This window comes from Centruroides sculpturatus, unplaced genomic scaffold (genome assembly GCF_000671375.1).
Source record: "Centruroides sculpturatus isolate CEXI.00-Female unplaced genomic scaffold, Cexi_2.0 scaffold160, whole genome shotgun sequence".
Taxonomy (NCBI): domain Eukaryota; kingdom Metazoa; phylum Arthropoda; class Arachnida; order Scorpiones; family Buthidae; genus Centruroides; species Centruroides sculpturatus.
Window position 1 is genome coordinate 590,293 of NW_019384435.1, and position 19,205 is coordinate 609,497.

The following is a 19,205-nucleotide window of genomic DNA, read 5'->3' on the forward strand; positions in this document are numbered from 1 at the left end:
TTTATTACCTTTTAAATATTAAAACAATCCACTTAGTTAAAATCGTTTCCTACCAGTGAGTGGCTCGTGAATGGAATCAGAGACAGTCTTGGTAGGTGTGCAGTGCGTGCATGCATGCCAAATCCCAAAGGTGCCGATACCGGTTAATGTCAAATGCCTCTTTTGTCGCATCGCTAGTATATCTCAAAAGACGCGACAGGGTTGTTGTAAATTTTAAACGTTTCTCATCGTAGCTCTAAAAATCTAAATTTGTTAAACTTAAAAGTCATTTCTTTTCTAACTAATTCGTTTTAAGACCAGGTATCCACGAAAATTTCCAAAATTTACAACTTTTAGTCACTTTCATTGAACTGGAAAAATTTCTATCTTTATTACATCTAATATTACAAAGAAATCAGTTCGCACTGTACTCGATTAAGCTTTTGTTTAAGTGAGTAAAATTCCGGCTCTTTCAGCAAGGTTTTATTCCCAATTCCCTAATCGCTTAATTATTTAACTAAAGTATTATTACTTAAGTAGAATTAAGTGGAAACCGGTTACTTTGTACTCGATTATTTACTCGCGATTCGCGTAATCGGGCGAGGGCGGCCAAATATCTAGCGGGCAGGCGGCTAACAGCCCAGGGGACATATTCTGAGCTCTTCCGATAACTCAACGAGAGCGATACACGGGACATTCGATAAGTCCCCTTAGCGAAAGGCAGTTAACGAACCTTAGACAAATCGCTATTCTATGCTCCACGTTAAGTGAGTTTCGCTACGGGTAATCGGTCAGGATGCGTCTGGGTTCCACGCTATCGATAGCTATTACGCTTTAACTAATCATCGTTTAGTTAACATTGTATTTTTGTCACTTGACCGCATTTTCTAAGCGAAGCACGTGGTTTTAGCATTGTTCTGTATCAGCGCTAGTGAAATAGTTTTGTTTTAAAATGTTGAAAAAAGGACAACGAAACCAGCGAACTACAAGTCGCCAGTTCGAGATGCTCGTTAATTTTATGGAAGATAACCCTAAATTAATGTCAGGGAAGTTAGATGCTTCCCTTACCGTAAAAATTCACCAGAAATTGTGGCAAGAAATAGCCGACTGTCTGAATTCCGATGAAGTCGGCTCACAAAAAATCCAGAATGATGGCGAAAAGTAACTGATAGTCATATATTTATATATTTATATTCAAAGTTATCATTTTAATTTATACATATGCGAATGAAACCTATTTCAGAAATAATGTTCATGCTATAACTACTTACTTTAAATTTTAACAAGAAAGCAATTACATTATTCATACAATACTCATAAATAGTTAAGGTTATTATTTTTAAGCAATACAACAACATAGTTTATTAACTCTCTCTCCAATTGCTTGTGAAGTAAATCATTCTTACACCAAAAAACGCCATGTTGTTTTCACTTTCGTTATGTTCCTAACGGCAGCTCGAGAGTGATCGATAACATAAGCTTAGTTATCGCCCGTGGCTATCGGAACCGAAAACGAAACGTACGGCTCGGAATAGCATTTTCACAGTTGATTAAACGCGAATTACGTGGTTCCGATAGAAACTGGTTTTTATTGTATTCGCTGGCTTAACGATACTACTCAGAATAGATCCCCAGGACTGGTCCTGGATAGAATTGTAAGCGTTATTCGTATGTACCGTCCATCCAAAGTCCTTGGCTTCCACCGGCTAAACCGGGTGATGTTCGTGCTCTGTAAAGCACAAGTGCAAATCTGGCTGTTTGGAAGTTGACAATACAGCGCTTCCACTCCGCCACTAATATTCGAATATACAATAGCAATCTTATCATTTTTTTCACTTGTAGTATAGAAAGTTTTAATAAGATATATAATGCGGTTCTAATAAAATATTGTGCGATTATTTTCATATAATGAAAATTAATATGTATTTATTTTTTAGAAAATGCAAGGGAAGTGGCGCTTCCACCGCTTCCAATGACGGCACGCCACTGATTGGTATAAATGCTGATCATACTTCTCGGAAAACTGTATGGGCCAATCAGACGACCAGCATGATCAGACACTGATAACGAATTTTTCTTGGAATTCATGAGAATGCATAGCATGAGAGTATCACGGACAACCTGCTAGATTAATTACATGTTTTGTACCTTCTCGAGGTGGTAATGATATAGTTGATGTTCTTGCAGAACCTGCCAGACACGCCCGCTGTGATCCAAACCCATCCCATGTGCGACAGGCTCCGGTACTTATCGACAGGATAGCATCAACATCAGGCACAATTTCCTCAAAGTACGGTTTAAGTACGATTTTCTCAAAGTAGAAACTGTGGGAATGCATCACATTCGGCTTTGTTATCTGGGAAGGCTCTTGTTCCCCCCAGCCACTGATTACCTCTGGCAAAAATGACATGATATTATGTAAAGCGATGCAGAATACGCTGCTGATGTTGAGACAAGCAGCTCTTCTATTACACTGAGCTACATTGTAATTTAACATATGTCGAGGTTTTCTCAAACATGTAGTTAGGTGTGTTAACTATGTAAATTCAATTCTTATATTTATAATAAAGATATCAATTATCGTTTGTTATTTTACCAGCTCTTATACATGACAGAAGGAAAGTATGACAATCGGTCATAAAACGATTACTGAATATTTTTACATTTCTGTACTCTGGGGATCTTCTTACGACGAGAAACGTAAAAACAGATGAAGAGATTTTTTTGTATGTATGTATTTTGTGTGCATTTGTAGAGGGAACGATTCTGGTTACCCATTTTGAAGTTTAATAAATTCTGTGTATTTTGTCGAAAATTTCTGAAATTTGATAAAGAAGATTGTGTATTGGAAGATCAATGCTATTAAGCTTTCGTGATTAAATGTGGATGGGGTGAAAAGATAGAAGATGACGTGTCATGTATCGTATTTCGAGTTGGTCCGACTTAATTAACGAGTATTTTATTGGTCGTTAGCATTTACAATGTTTTTTTCTTATAAAACTCTATCATCAAAATTAAGCTTTTTGCCATCACAGTAGACCCCCTATAAGACGGGTTCCTATAATTACGATTCGTATAAGACGGCGAAAAAATTTCGACAATAACCGTAAAAAACGGTAAAAAAACTCCTATAATTACGTAAAATGTCATCGGGCAGCCGAACTACTTTCCTCCGTCCAGCGCCACGCTACAGGGACAGATTACTATCGTCTGTACAGTATTATATATAAATTAGGTACTGTACATATAATTATATATTAATTATATATAAATTAGGTACTGTATATATAATTATATATTAACTTAATTTATTGTAACTTTATTATAATTATATATATACTTTCCTCCGTCCAGCGCCACGCTACGGAGAGTTTAGGCGAGTAAGTTGAGTTTACTATCGTCTGTACAGTATGTAAATTAGGTACCGTAAGTCTAATACAGCACATACATTTCTTGTGAAAGAAATGTGAAAGAAACATTTCTTATTCAACGGCCATAAAAATTATTTATATTAATGATGTCTCCAAAGTTCAAAGAAGTTTTCGCAGAAAAATAAGTTATCAGAAATCGGCCGCGGTTTGGTGTGCCGCTCCGCGACGAAAACAAGCTTGAGCAATGGCGATGTTGAATGGTGCACACTTGGTAAGTAATCCTACAATTTTTTGTTTATAGCGTAGTTTATACGGATTATTCCCCCAAAAAATATACGTATTTTGGAAATGTTGAGTCGGATTAGTCTAGAATCGATTAATTTTATGGATGAAAACCTTTCAAACAGCCGTAGTCCGTAAACTTTACACATGTCGGGCTGTGATTGGCAAGGACTCGTAAGAAATGGATTCATAATAAATCGATTCATAAAGAACGGAACGTATCTACCGTCTTATAGGGGATTCGACTGTATATATTAATTAGTAATATAAAAATTTTTTAATGGAATCTTATAACTGGTGGCTTCACATGCAATTTTAATTCTTTTTAGGAAACAAACGTTACTATTGCTTTATTATTTTCGAAGCAATAATTAGCTCAATGTTTAATAATGTTTTCTTAAAAATCAAATTGCTGCTTTACTTAATGTTATTTAGTTCGAATAATTATCAAATATTCTACAAATTTAAAATTTATCTTAAATGTTAAATTTTGAAGAAATTGTTTCGTTCACTTCCAAAGCAACAAATTTTTCAATTTGACTCTGATAAATTTTTTTTTTAAATTAAATGAAGTAATCTTCGTTATTCAATGTTCTTTAATTGTTTTGAAGTTGATGGTTTTCAAAATCCGAAGTATTTTCTTCCTCTGCCTCCAATCTTCTACTTCTCATTTGGAGAAGAATTTCGGCAGCACTTAATACATTTTGATCCACTGTTGTTTCATGAGGCAAAGTTTGAGTAGAAGATTGCAAATTTGGCTTCACCTTTACTTCTTCCGACGAATGAATGTTTTTCGATGTATCTTCTGTACATTGCTTAAAAAATCAAAAATTCTATTATATAATAACATTTTATTTATCTCGTTTTAAATTACTTTATATCTTTTATCAAAGGCATAATGATAATAATAATAATAGTAATAATAACTCTCCCGTGGTTACCACCTGGTCGTGGTGGGAGTGCCCAGTAATTTTCCTGAACCATCAAGCAATACAGGCTACAGCACAAGCTCCTGGTAGGAACACCCAATAGAGCTTACTGGCATTTTAGAAACAAAATATAGATAATGAAAATACTAAGATAAAATCATTAGATATTCCATTAGTTATACTCGTACACAGGGTGATCGGTTAACGAACAGATCTGTTAACGAACACTTTCGCGACAGATTTTTATGATCGGACAACGAACACACACACGACCGGATAACGAACACTTCACTGATCAAACATAAAAAGAAGCGACGAAAATAGCAAATACCGATTGATTTTCCTTTGTCTTCAGGTAACTTTTTGGAGAGCGGGAGACGTGAACGTCGACGCTCAACCCGATATATACTGATCAGATAGTATTCCTCGAACTTTGAAATACTCCCTTGTAATTCCAGTCTTCTATTTTTCTGACAAACAATTCTTTTATAGTATTCGTGAGACTGTCGGGCGGACACTCATTAAGTTTTGCGTCGGTTTTAATTTTCGAAAGGTGAGAATATAATAGCAAAGATAGAGAGTGGGCAGAAGATGTCTGATATTGCTGGGCAGTATGGCTTGAACAAATCTACAGTAGGGCGCAGTTCAATCTTATCTAAGAAAGATACAGTATAATTAAGAAAATTCAAGCAGCTAAAAGAGTAACAATATCACATCTGAGAAATAACGAACATTGCAGAGCTCATAATGGAACCTGAAACTGATCTGACGACAGAAGAACGCCTAGAACTCTTGAATGAAGAACACCAAGAAACTCGGAGAGATATGTTTTATTATGAAAAAGAGGATTAATGCCGATATCTGCTATTAATTAAAGATCTTTTGAAGAAGTGGGAGATGTCAGATCAACGGTCTTAGAATGGCATATAAACCAGGTTGAGGTTAATAGGCTTGGGAATCTCTACAATTACAATACTATTAATTCTGAAAATCCTGAAGAAGAGAGAAAAGCAATCGACATTAGACAGATTATTTAACCCCCACAAACAAAAAAACATTACTAATAAAAATGCAAGTGTGTGTATATATGTATATTTATTATTACATATAAATGAACATGGTAAGAAAGTATATATATATTTATTTTTTGGGGTCTCCGGAACGAATTAATTAAATTCCCATACAAACCTATGGTAAATTGATAATCAATTAACGAACAATTCGGATAGCGAACAAAGTCTTCGAACGGATTGTGTTCGTTAATCGAACACCCACTGTAGTAAATTTTTAGGTTTTAAATTATAAACTTAAATAGTATTATTTTGGAATTACCGAATCACAAAGGTATTTAAGGGCTAACGGTTGTTACGTATCGAATGACTGAAAGTACAAATTTGAAATCATCAGTTTTTGTTCTCTGTAAATACTTGACTACATGAAACAATGCTGTGTTATTTAATGAATGAAAGTTACAGAATAAAATTATTTATAGTAATCACGTAATAAAGTTATCTAGAAAAATCTGAGTTGCAATTTAGAAAGTTTATACAAGCCAAATAATTTTTCATACATTACAATATTCAAGTAATTTTTAAAAGATTCATTTCAGAACATTTCTTTACGTACTTTGGAAGAAGATGCGGTTTCTTCCTGTGGATGTACTTTCTTCATGTGTCTATTTAACTGATATTTATGTTTGAACGTTTTCTTACAAATGTCACATGAACATGGTCGTTTTTTTTCATGAGATGTCAGATGCAATGTCAAAGTAGATAACCATTCAAAACTTTTATCGCATTTATGACATTTATGAACTTCCTTTGCTTTCTTTGGTTTTTTTGGTGGAGTCTAAGTATCATATAATTTATAAGTTACATTAGCTATTTATTACACATCTGAAAAATCTATGATATATTAGTATTTTAAAACTGAAGTGACATTTTATTGTATATTGTAAATACTGAAAAAGAAGTTATTTAATAATTAATAATTACGATTTTTACCAATCAGAAGTAACACGTATATTTTCTTATATTTCATTGTAAATTACCAGTTTTTATTTATAATAATTAAATCAATTATATAATTCACGATATTATTATATTTTATATTTTAAGTTAATAAATTTGATATACTGTATTTCATTTTATGAACATGATTCTTACAATAATAACTTCAGAAACGATTGCTTCTTTATGTGCTAGCTTGACATGAGTTATCAAAGTATCTTTCCTTTTCGCAGTGTATCCACAGTCTGTGTAGTTACATATGAATGGTCTTTCATCCGAATGTATTCTTTTGTGACTTAGTAAATTTCCAGACTGGGAGAATTTTCTTTTGCAAATATCGCATTCATGCGGTTTCTCACCAGTATGAGTTCTCAGATGTCTATCTAAGTTCTTTTTTGTATGAAATTGCATTTTACATACAGCACATTGATGTTCCTTTTTTTCATCCTTTAAAACACATTTAATTTGTAAATTATTATATACAGTTTTATTAAGATTTTGATTAATGTTTATTAGGAATATTTTCTCTTTATATCAAAACAAATCAGAAAAATACTACGTATATATAAATTTTCGATATGACTTAAAATTTCAAATATTGCATTTTTTTACAATTTTTAATGAAATGGGTCCTCGAATATAAACATGTCTTAATGTCTTACAAAACAGATTATACGTTTCACTTACTTTTTCTGGTTGCATTTATGGAATTAACAATCCAAATCTTAAATTCACTTTATGAATTTTGAAAAGATGAAAAACCAAGAATGCACTACAATAATGTGAAACTTTTCAATTGTTCTGTCAGATTGACGTATTGTGTCTATTTGTTGCCATGAAAATTGGAAAGAACCGATTTAAACTTATTTCTTCTTAAATGTAAAGTGCTAAACAAAAGAAACTGTTTAAGATTATAGTTTCTGAATAAATTTCATAAATTATTTTATGTAATAAAATAATTTATAAAATTATAGTGCTCTATTTTATAAACAGCGATAAAAGAGTTTTAAAATTGGAGCCTGTTGACTACTTACATTATAGTGTCTTTTTGACCACATTAAATAAAAATTGAACGGTCTTCTAGAATAGAATAGTTGAAGCAAATTTTACAGAAAGACTGAACATGTGAATAAGGTACACATTACACAGACTACAGTTTAATTTTGTGCCTCATACTTTCATCTCTGATACTACTTAAATGTGTAACATTCAACCAAATTACTGTAGTGCAACGACTTTAAGGCACAAAGTAATGTTTGAAGTCTTTGACGATGCTAATTTTTCCGATTTATTATAATGCTGACTGCTTCTTCCAAAACTTTTCGTAGTTGTAGTCTGTGTAATGTGCACTTTATTCACACAATGTGTCTTACTGTCAAATCTTATTTTAGTGTTCTTATGCTACAGCTTTCAAATGTTTTCTTTATCTAAATATTTTTGCTGAGCATTACATTTAAACTTGTTTTCTCCAGATTTTTATCCCATTATGAGTAATTTTCATTTAGGAATAGCTACATAATAAAATAGTTTTTATGATAATTCTATATTCATCTAACAGTCATGTGATAGCCTTCAGATTTTTTATCTGTATCCCACAGAACAAGTATGAAAAATTTGACGAAGATCAGGCAAACAGTTAAAATCGGAGAAACACAAACATTTACTTATATTTATGCAGTGTACGCAAAAGATCTCGAAACGTGGAGGATCAAATTTATACGATTCCAATACAGTGGTGCCTCGTATAACGTACTTAATCCGTTCCAGGTGCACGTCCGTTAAGTGAAAAGTCCGTTATACGAAACTCATTTTCCCATAGAAATACATGTTAAAACATAATTCGTTCCGCAGCATAAAATAACCGCACTGTACCATAAAAAAATGAAAATGGAGCAGTCACCAATTATGCCGGATAGTCAAATGTTGTGAGGAGGAGGTGGAGGAACACTTTCTTCACACATTCATACAGATACAGACTTTTTACACATTGCAGCAGGTCTCTTTTATCGTCTTTTAATCGGAGTCAGATTCAGGAGAGGCTACCGGAACTTGCAGGGTCAACTCCACGGTCCTTCTTCTTTTGGCAGCCGGCTTCTTGAAAAACATATCCAAGGCAGTCTGTTTCTCTCTCTTCTTCAACATTTGTCGGAAATCACGGGCAAGGGTGTCATTGTAGAGATCCTGTTGGCCTCAGCTCTGTTTGGATAATAAGTGTTGGTAAACTCCTGAACCTCTCCCCATTTGACAAGGAAGTTTTTGTCAACTTTCACTCCTTCTGATGATTTCTTGCTTTGTTTCAATTGAAATCATCTTTCTGTTTTTTTAGAAGTCATGATTTGCACAACACTTTAATAAATGTAAATATCCTGCACTGAGATGATGTACGTAATAAACAAGGGAGCAAGCCGAATCCCAACGGGAGCTCTGTACTTCAGATATACTAATAATATATTCTAATAATATTAATATATTATAAAAATAGCAGATTGTCATTGGCAACGGCAAAAGAGTGGAAACATCATTCGCAGTTGTTCGCCTCATGTAACTGCCGAACGGAAAGTCCGTTGTTCGCAGCGTCCGTTATTCGAGGCGTACGTTATACGAGGCACCACTGTAATTTCTTTTGTAATGTATCCATAACAGCCGGAAAAGTAATATGAGATATTATTTTATAAGTAAGTTCAAAGTGACCCAAAGATTTTATTCAAAATTAAAGACTTCCACAGTGCTCTTCGTGTACACAAAATATTTTACATTTCATTTAAATCGGTTCATTGGTCTTGAAAAATTTGGCACTTTATGATACACGTGTGGTTGAGCTTCACTGTAAAGTATTATAGAACTTAAAGTGACACCAAGTTCTATAATACTTTCATTTTATTTCCTTTATATAATTAATTTGTTTCTTAATTCTCTACGTCTAACAAATTATAAGGCTTACTGTTGATGCATGAGAATTCCAAAATATTTAAACAAGAAGGCCTTTAACTTTATCAGACTAAAACACTAACTGAAATAATTCGTTATTACGATGACGTCAACGATTGCTTCAGTGGCTTGTTTATCTGTATATTGATTTATATAAACAAATACCATCTATCTTAAAATAAATCAATATCAATATAAATTACTGGTTTCTTACACCTATCTTCGTCTGGATTTATAATATATCCGTCGCAGTAATTTTTACAGCCCCCGCAAACTTCAGGAAGAGGGAGCTAGTATATGCTCGGTTGCGCTCCAAAGTTTCGCCTACTTTTCCCCGAAGCTACGAGCGATTTTTGCTAGGTAAGCTAGGTGTGCATGAAGCAGCCTAACTTACCTAGAAACAGCATTTGCTCGCGTAAAAGTGCTGCACTATGAAAGGTAAGCGACTAATGTTGCCACCAAGCCGGTACTTAAATTTATGGCTTACTGTTGATGCATGAGATCTGTTTACTGGATTAATTCGTTTACTGGATTAATTATTATTTGTTTAGTTTTCTTAGAAATTATGAAATTATGTTAAAACAAAATAACACAAAGTCCCTAACTGGTTTAAAACTATCACGCGCATTGTTCGGTTCTTGGCTGTAAAATGACATTGCACATACTTTGCTCTCTGTTCATAGGGTGATTGCTCTGTCTGTTAAATTCTGTCAACAGCGAGCGTACGTTTGTATAACTGCGCTAGCAAAGGGATAACAGCGCGAGCACGAAGAAAGGTGCGGGCCTTTCATGTCATCGGGTGTGCTAGCACACCTTTGCTAGCATTTTGCGCTCGCAAATTTATAGGTCTACAGTTTTTTTTTTTTTTTCAAATTTCAGTCTAATAATTTTTCTATAAACGCGATATTTACTAGAACACAGTTTGTACAATCTGTTGCAAAATTATAAATACTTTATTGTCACATAAAAGCAATTATTATCGCATTTTAACATTTTTTTATATATTTAAACAACTTTTATATAAAGTCTTTCGGACGTTAAGGTTAGCAACTTTGATCACATGCAAGGCCATCACAACCTGTCTAGCTCTGATTACTTTCCAAATTTTAATATAGATCACTATTAATTAGTAGTGGTTGAGTATCCTCTCTTCCGGGAAGAGGTCAATGGAACTACTTTTGATTGAATTACTTCAATTCTCCTCTTATCGTACAGAGTGGCATGGTAGCATTCGAGTTAGAAAATTACATAAAACGATGTTACCAGCTACCGCAAAATCTGCCTGCTTTAAGCGGTTTTCAAGAGTGCCAAGTTTAAATATTTGGTTTGTTTTTCGCGAAATTTGATTAGTTGGCAGATTACCTTTTGATATTCGGCTGTAAATTATAGCATTTCTTAGACTTGACGTTAGGAAAAATTTGGTATTTAAAAAATTTTAAATATCATATTTTTAATTGATTTTCAATTTAACCAATTTCATATCATCTCATATCGCGATAAAAGTGACGATGTTGGGCTAAAATAACCAAACTCTATCATCTGATTGCAAAGGCTGCGTTATGCTAAATGTCGTTTAACAACCGAACTGCGTCTAGACGTTAGCTGCCTGAACTGCGGTTTAAAATGCGTTGCAAAGACGATGATCATTTATTTCTGAACGCCGTCTAAACGAATCTGCAGTTGAGGAGAAATGTTACAACAATCGTATTCTGGGCATGAAAAAAACAGCATGAGTGATAATACAAAACGAATTTTTTTCGCCGTTTCCTTTTCGGTCTGCTCGCAGCAAGACCTTATTCTTATTCGTTAAACAAGTTCTTATTCATATTATAAACGTCTCTATCACTATACAAGAAAGTTTTAAAATTTATTTAATGGTAGTCTGATAGTTACCTGCATGCACAGACGTGAACTCCGATAAGATCATCGGCCCTCTGGAAGCTTCTAATGACATAAAATTGTAATGCCGTCAACAACTCTTGTTCGGAAGTTAATGGCAATCCTCTTCCATCTAAACGCTTAATTTCGTCACCAATACGATTTAAAATACGAATGAATCCAGATATAGAAATTTATACCGTATTTAAAATTCGTTTTCGGAATACAGTAGATTTTTAAAAGATTATTCCGATCTCGTATTACCCCCCCCTCTCTCTCTCTCTTCGTTATTGTATGAATAATTTCCTTGATTCGTCCCGTTTAGAATATTTATTAAATGAACAGTATCTATTATAACATACATTTGAGACCAACAAATGAATATGGCAACTTCTACTCAAGCAAAATGGTGTCTAAACCTGCTATCAAGGGACTCTACAAAGTAGGTCAAATAACTTGTTTCTAATCAATGTCTAAACTGTGGAAAGCGAGAAACCCTGTCTCTGCAATGAAATTATTCTGAACCGCGGTCTATCCGATCTCTGCAATCGGCCCATAGTGTCTTGCCCCTGTACATCATACTTTTCCTATATCAATAGAACCGTGTCCATCATTTATTAACAGCTGGTATATAATTAAATTTCGATAAGTTTACATTTCACTGTAGACAGAAAGGAAAACTGTAACGTGCCAACTGCAGTATGTATCGATTTTTTAAAATGCTATCAATTGGTAAAAGTGTGAAATTGGAACTCATGGCACCACTTGCAGTGTAAACGAGATTTGCTCCACTCGCCTCGTTTGCTTTGTTTGCTGTCTTCGCTCCTGCTCCCTACCTGTCCAGTGTAATTGAAGCTTCACTTTCGATGTCCTTTCGTGAATTAACGCTGCGACATGTCAGTCGCCGCTTATTGAAAGTATTCTTCAACACTTGCGAAAGACGCTGTTCGTTTCGGACAGTTTGTTCGGGTGCAGCCTTAGAACAAAAAGTAAACGTGCGCAATCGCAAATCCTCGAGCTTTGCGAATACTCGTGGCTTTTTTAACCGGTGAATTCTACGTGAAGCGAAAACAGATCGTAATTTTGAAAAACGTGTGCTTCCGTGTAGTATAATAGTGAGGATTCCTGGCTCTCGTCCGGGTTTGATTTCCGGCGTGAAAACTCGCTTTTGTTTGTTTTTCCGCACCAATCGCTGCAACTTGGCGCAGCCTATTATTATTTTTTTACTCCCACTCAAACATGCAAATCCATCTACAAAAATCTCTACGAGACTTCAGGTCTCGCACGTAGACCCGTAGGATTGTTTCGAAAAAGAAAAAGCAACGCCAGTAAGGTGGACGACTTAAAAATGCAGGAGCGAAAAATTTTCCGACACCAGGGTCTCCAGTAATCCTAGCTACTAAAACATGTGGGAAATCATTCTTATCACCACCACAAACTCCGCTGTAATTACACGTTATCCATCAAGCACGACCCGTTAAGTTAACGTCTCGGCTCGTTCCAATCTAATTCTTGCTCTCTTTCATTTAGCTGTGCACTTTTCGCAAGTCAATCTGATGTTGTCCGTCAAAAATAATCGCAAATTTCAATTTCAAGTTCGTAACGGCACTCTCCGAGCTGCGACATCATCCATTCCCCCATGAATAAAGGACTGGATGACATGCAAACAGCTACAACAAAACAAAAATTTGGTTTACTGCGAAAGTCGTGCACTTCATTGAAACAGCCTTTCTAAAGACGGCACTGTGTATCCATTACTTAACTACACTTTATAGAACAATAAAACTTTTTCCTTTCTTTTATTTCAAGTTCAAAAACTATTGTAACGTTAATATCTCTGACCCAACCACCATGGTTGAAACATGAATATTAACCATTGTTTGGAGGATATTTATACGCATAAAAAAAGCTATAAAAAAGATCGATATGGCCGTTATTGAACATTAGACTAATAAATATCGATAAATGGAAATCGGACTGTTTATAAAATTAATTTTCTTTAATGTAAATTACCTTAAAATAGTGTGTTGAACTTTCATAAAATCAGTTTCCATGTAAATGGAGTAGGCCTAATTATGTAAATAAACAATATTATCACTTAATTATAAGTAACAGTTTTTAATATTCTACAACAATTGTCATTCTATAGCTTGTATGACTATTAAATAAAAGCATATACTTTGAAGTACAGTAGAGCGTCAATTTTCCGAATCAATTGGGGACTGGGGTTGTCCGGATAACTGATATTTCGGATAACTGATTTACGTACGAAAAATAGTTTAACGTATCCGATGTCGAAATTTTTCTCCGTTGCGTGTCGCTTTGCGTTGAATTTTTGTCGATGTTAAGCCTAACAAAGACTATTGTATCGTTAAAAATTATTTTTTTATTTTGTACAAACAAAATAAATATATTGAAAAATATAAAAATAATAAAAAAATTATACTTCAGATGTTAATTTAGTATCAAAAACATAAAATATTTGAGTAGCCCAAAAGATTGAAGCGCCACAGCACTGGCGAAAATTTTAATTTACCGACTGGAATTCTTTCGGATGATTGACTTTCGGAAAATCGACGCTCTACTGTATATACATTTTTAGCACGTGATTTTCTTTTTATTTCATTGACGATAGTGGAGTGCTGCAGCTCTCGCCTTTCACTCGGAAAGAATCAGTAAAGATAATCGCACAGCGACCAAAGAGTCGGTCTTATCGAAGACGACCAATCCCAGGAAGACAGGAGAGAGGTCACGAAGCGACCAAAGCTGGCCTTATAGGAGACGACTCAAGCGAGAAGGAAAGATAGAATGCCTTCCGGGAGGACTTGGAGGGGAAGCTGGCCCCTATTCAGGCGTCATTGGCAAGGAGGAAAACCCTGACAAACTCCCGCTGCCAGCTTGTCCGAGTGAGGCTTCAACTCCGGTGTTTAGGATCTGGTGACCACATTAAGCGGAAACGGAGTCCACTCGGTGATTTTCTTTGTTAAGTTTAACGTTTTCAATTTATATTTTGAAAGCCTAACAACGTGAATTTAAGCCTAACGCCGTTTCGTTTAATTTAAAATGACTAATAAGTGTTGCATATCTAAATCCAAAGGAAATTATGAATCTACGTCAACTGTTTATTTAAGTCTTTTTAAATTTACTTTAGGTACAATATTTCGTCAGCGATAGATACAAAATATTCCAAGGAATAAATAGACTCCAGCTGATCAGAGCGTAGTTTTTAAACGATATTTTTAACCTTCTGACATCCTGAAGAAGGATGTGTCTAAGAACTCCAATGAAAGTATAGTGGAACTTGAAACTTTCAAGTTGCCACGCCAATTTGCTTGCCATCGGTAGATTACTCAGGCAATTTTCGGTAGTTTTCGGTAGATCGACTTTTTGTGGCTTGAAGAAAGAGGGTTGAACATAAACAATAACATNTGCAAAGCTTTTTTTTCAGTTTACAGCAGTATTTATTACACAAAATTTAAGTAAAGCTTAACATGCCGATCTTGCCCCGGTCTCCCCTATATATTATAAAATGCATATGCCATTCGTTTCACTTGTGCGCCCCATATGCGTGTCGCAAATTACCTAAGTACTTCGAAGATCTCTGCCGCGATATTTAAAATTATTTTAATTCTAGACCAAAAAGAATTTGTGAATTCAGATAATTTCAGCAATTTTGCAATATTAAGACCCACAAAATTCTATACCCATCGCAAACCAGATGGTTTTCAGTTCATGGTGTGATAATTCAAATCTTAGAACAGTACGTTGCTCTAATACTATATTTTACTGATGCTGTCAACAGTAATAATATGCTTGCTGCAAATAATATACTGCAGAAATTGAATGATCCAGTTTCAAAATTATTTCTAGAACTTTTGGATTATGTGTTGCCTCTATTCAATATTTTAAATGTAGAAATGCAATCCGAGTTTTGTATGATAATGTTTGCCTCGTTTTAAAAACAATTTATGATTGCTTCCTTCAAAGAAATTATATAACAACAACTCCAATCGAAAATATTGATTTTAAAAATCCAAGAAATTATTTAGCTATAGAAAACGTATTTTGGAGCAAAAGTCGTCACTTCAATGATGCAACTCGACTTACAGATGAGCAGATTAAATTTTTTCGGCTATGTTGTTTGGATTTTTACGTTAAAGTTTGCACCCAAATTACTGCTAGATTTCCTCTTAAAAACAACTCTATAAAAAATTTAGTTTTTTGAATCCAACCGTTGTTAAAAGTGGGACTTTACACACAATTACAGGTGTTGCGTTGTTATTTCCTAATTTTATAACTGACTGCAAGTTTCAAAGTTTAAATTTCGAATGGAGANACATTGGAAAAACAAGTGTTTCATCGCTTAGAGTAATAGTTTTAATATTTCGTCAGAAAACTTGCTAAACGACTGTATTTATTGATTTTTTTCTTAATAATCTCCATTCGAAATCTAAACTTTGAAGCTTGCAATCAGTTATGAAATTAGGAAATAACAAGGCAACACCTGTAATTGTGTGTAAAGTCCCACTTTTAACAACGGTTGAGTTCAAAAAACTAAATTCTTTTATAGAGTTGTTTTTAAGAGGAAATCTAGCAGTAATTTGGGTGCAAACTTTAACGTAAAAATCCAAACAACGTAGTCGAAAAAATGTAATCTGCTCATCTGTAAGTTGATTTGCGTCATTGAAGTGACGACTTTTGCTCCAAAGTACATGTTTTCTATTGCTAAATAATTCCTTGGATTTTTAAAATCAATATTTTCGATTGGAGTGGTTGTTATATAATTTTTTTAAAGGAAGCAATCATAAATTGTTTTTAAAACGAGGCAAACATTATCATACAAAACATGCAATTTTGGAGACTCGGATTACATTTCTACATTTAAAATATTGAATGGAGGCAACACATAATCCAAAAATTATAGAAATAATTTTGAAACTGGATCATTCAATTTCTGCAGTATATTATTTGCAGCAAGCACATCATTACTGTTGACAGCATTAGTGAAACATAGTATTAGAGCAACGTACTGTTCTAAGATTCGAATTATCACACCATGAACTGAAAACCATCTGGTTTGCGATGGATATAGAATTTTGTGGGTCTTAATATTGCAAAATTGCTAAAATTATCTGAATTCACAAATTCTTTTTGGTCTAGAATTAAAATAATTGTAAATATCGCGGCAGAGATCTTCGAAGTACCTAGGTAATTTGCGACACGCATATGGTGCGCACAAGTGAAACGAATGGCATATGCATTTTATAATATATAAATTACGTACATCATTTTTTAATAGTGTCATCAAAGAATGGTGACTTTCCATCATAACATTAGCTCCATCGGATGCAAACCCTATCCAATTGTTTTTCTAGGGAATATTATTGTGGTTAAACATTTCAGCAATGTGATTATATAAGGTAATTTCATCAGATGCTCTTAATTTAAAAACTCTTTGTTTACCAGGGTATCTATTCGTAGATACCCTATTTTATTTTCATATTCACCTGGGTATCTATTCGTAGATACCCTGTAAAAATTCGAAAATTTTAAAAGTTTTTGCCAACAGATGCCAGCACTTGACGGTAACGTCTTCTATACCGTTTGTTTCACATATTTGCGTCCAGGTGGCTTTCGCTGACTTAAAAATTTTTTTTTTGTGATTTTTTTCTTCATTTCAATATATTTTGATAATTTTTTATTATATTTTCANCGATGAAACACTTGTTTTTCCAATGTTGTCTCTTTTTGTTGTGAATACTTGTTCTGTCTCATTCTTTAGCTAATGTGGAAAGAATATTTTCGTCAATAAATCTGTTAAAAACGAAACAAAGAAATAAACTGACCTCTGAAACAATCACTAGCTTACTTCTTACTAAACAATTAATTGGAAAAAATTACTGTTATGATTTTCCTGTGAAAGAGTTATCTTTCACAGGAAAATCGTAACAGAATCGTCAGAATCTGTCAGAATCGTAACAGAATCGTCAGACGAATCTAATGGCATATGAAATTTTCCTTTCTGACTGTAACTTATCGAGTTATTCCAATCTTTAAAGTAAAAAGCCGATCATCCTTTAGTATCGCTTTTTCAATAAGATCTGATTATAGTCCCATTTAAATTAAATGCTTATAAATATATCTAAAATTCTTTCACATATTCTAGTGCAGAATCGTCTAACGAATCTAATGGCATATGAATTTTTCGTAACTGACTGTAACTTTTTGAGTTATCCCAATCTTTAAAGTGAAAATTCGATTATCTTTGACTATCGCTATTAAAGATAAACTGACCTCTGAAACAATCACTAGCTTACTTCTTACTAAACAGTTAATTGGAAAAAATTACTGTTACGATTTTCCTGTGAAAGATAATTTAATTTTAGTGTTAAAAAACATACAAACGGAAGTTGTTGAATAATAATTATTATTATTATTATTATTATTAATATCCGAAAAATAAAAAGTAATTTTTTGTTAGAAAGATAAGACAAAATGTGCCTACTTAATTAGTAAATTATTATTTTTTTACGTAAGTGTTCTGTGTTGGTTTTTTGTTTTTTATTGTCTTATAGTTTATAATAAAATAAATGACGAAAAAAATGTTATTGTTTATGTTCAATCCTCTTTCTTCAAGCTACAAAAAGTCGATCTGCGGAAAATTGCCTGAGTAATCTACCGATGGCAAGCAAATTGGCGTGGCAACTTGAAAGTTTCAAGTTCCACTATACTTTCATCGGAGTTCTTAGACACATTCTTCTTCAGGATGTCAGAAGGTTAAAAATATCGTTTAAAAACTACGCTATGATCAGCTGGAATCTATTTATTCCTTGGAATATTTTGTATCTATCGCTGACGAAATATTGTACCTAAAGTAAATTTAAAAAGACTTAAATAAACAGTTGACGTAGATTCATAATTTCCTTTGGATTTAGATATGCAACACTTATTAGTCATTTTAAATTAAACGAAACGGCGTTAGGCTTAAATTCACGTTGTTAGGCTTTCAACATATAAATTGAAAACGTTAAACTTAACAAAGAAAATCACCGAGTGGACTCCGTTTCCGCTTAATGTGGTCACCAGATCCTAAACACCGGAGTTGAAGCCTCACTCGGACAAGCTGGCAGCGGGAGTTTGTCAGGGTTTTCCTCCTTGCCAATGACGCCTGAATAGGGGCCAGCTTCCCCTCCAAGTCCTCCCGGAAGGCATTCTATCTTTCCTTCTCGCTTGAGTCGTCTCCTATAAGGCCAGCTTTGGTCGCTTCGTGACCTCTCTCCTGTCTTCCTGGGATTGGTCGTCTTCGATAAGACCGACTCTTTGGTCGCTGTGCGATTATCTTTACTGATTCTTTCCGAGTGAAAGGCGAGAGCTGCAGCACTCCACTATCGTCAATGAAATAAAAAGAAAATCACGTGCTAAAAATGTATATACAGTAGAGCGTCGATTTTCCGAAAGTCAATCATCCGAAAGAATTCCAGTCGGTAAATTAAAATTTTCGCCAGTGCTGTGGCGCTTCAATCTTTGGCTATGACTTGGGCTACTCAAATATTTTATGTTTTTGATACTAAATTAACATCTGAAGTATAATTTTTTTATTATTTTTATATTTTTCAATATATTTATTTTGTTTGTACAAAATAAAAAAATAATTTTTAACGATACAATAGTCTTTGTTAGGCTTAACATCGACGAAAATTCAACGCGAAGCGACACGCAACGGAGAAAAATTTCGACATCGGATACGTTAAACTATTTTTTCGTACGTAAATCAGTTATCCGAAATATCAGTTATCCGGACAACCCCAGTCCCCAATTGATTCGGAAAA

The 19,205-nt window shown here is 34.0% G+C and overlaps 1 protein-coding gene and 1 pseudogene across 1 annotated transcript; both read right to left on the bottom strand.

Annotated features, from left to right (window-relative positions):
* Positions 1–3,937: 3,937 nt before the first annotated feature.
* On the bottom strand, positions 3,938–7,377 carry LOC111619890 (zinc finger protein 254-like). Its single transcript, XM_023361717.1, has 4 exons — positions 7,258–7,377; positions 6,727–7,017; positions 6,188–6,409; positions 3,938–4,447 (listed from the first exon to the last, which is right to left on the bottom strand). Exons 1-4 carry the CDS (start codon positions 7,270–7,272, stop codon positions 4,229–4,231), a joined length of 747 nt encoding a protein of 248 aa, XP_023217485.1. The 5' UTR covers positions 7,273–7,377; the 3' UTR covers positions 3,938–4,228.
* Positions 7,378–15,994: 8,617 nt separating this feature from the next.
* LOC111619916 lies at positions 15,995–16,774 on the bottom strand (annotated as a pseudogene).
* Positions 16,775–19,205: the final 2,431 nt, after the last annotated feature.

Coding starts and splice junctions, on each gene's coding strand:
- LOC111619890 (XM_023361717.1), bottom strand. Junction 6,410..6,726: donor TCGTTTCTGAAGTTATTATT/GTAAGAATCATG, acceptor TATGATACTTAG/ACTCCACCAAAAAAACCAAA. Junction 4,448..6,187: donor AAACCGCATCTTCTTCCAAA/GTACGTAAAGAA, acceptor TGATTTTTTAAG/CAATGTACAGAAGATACATC.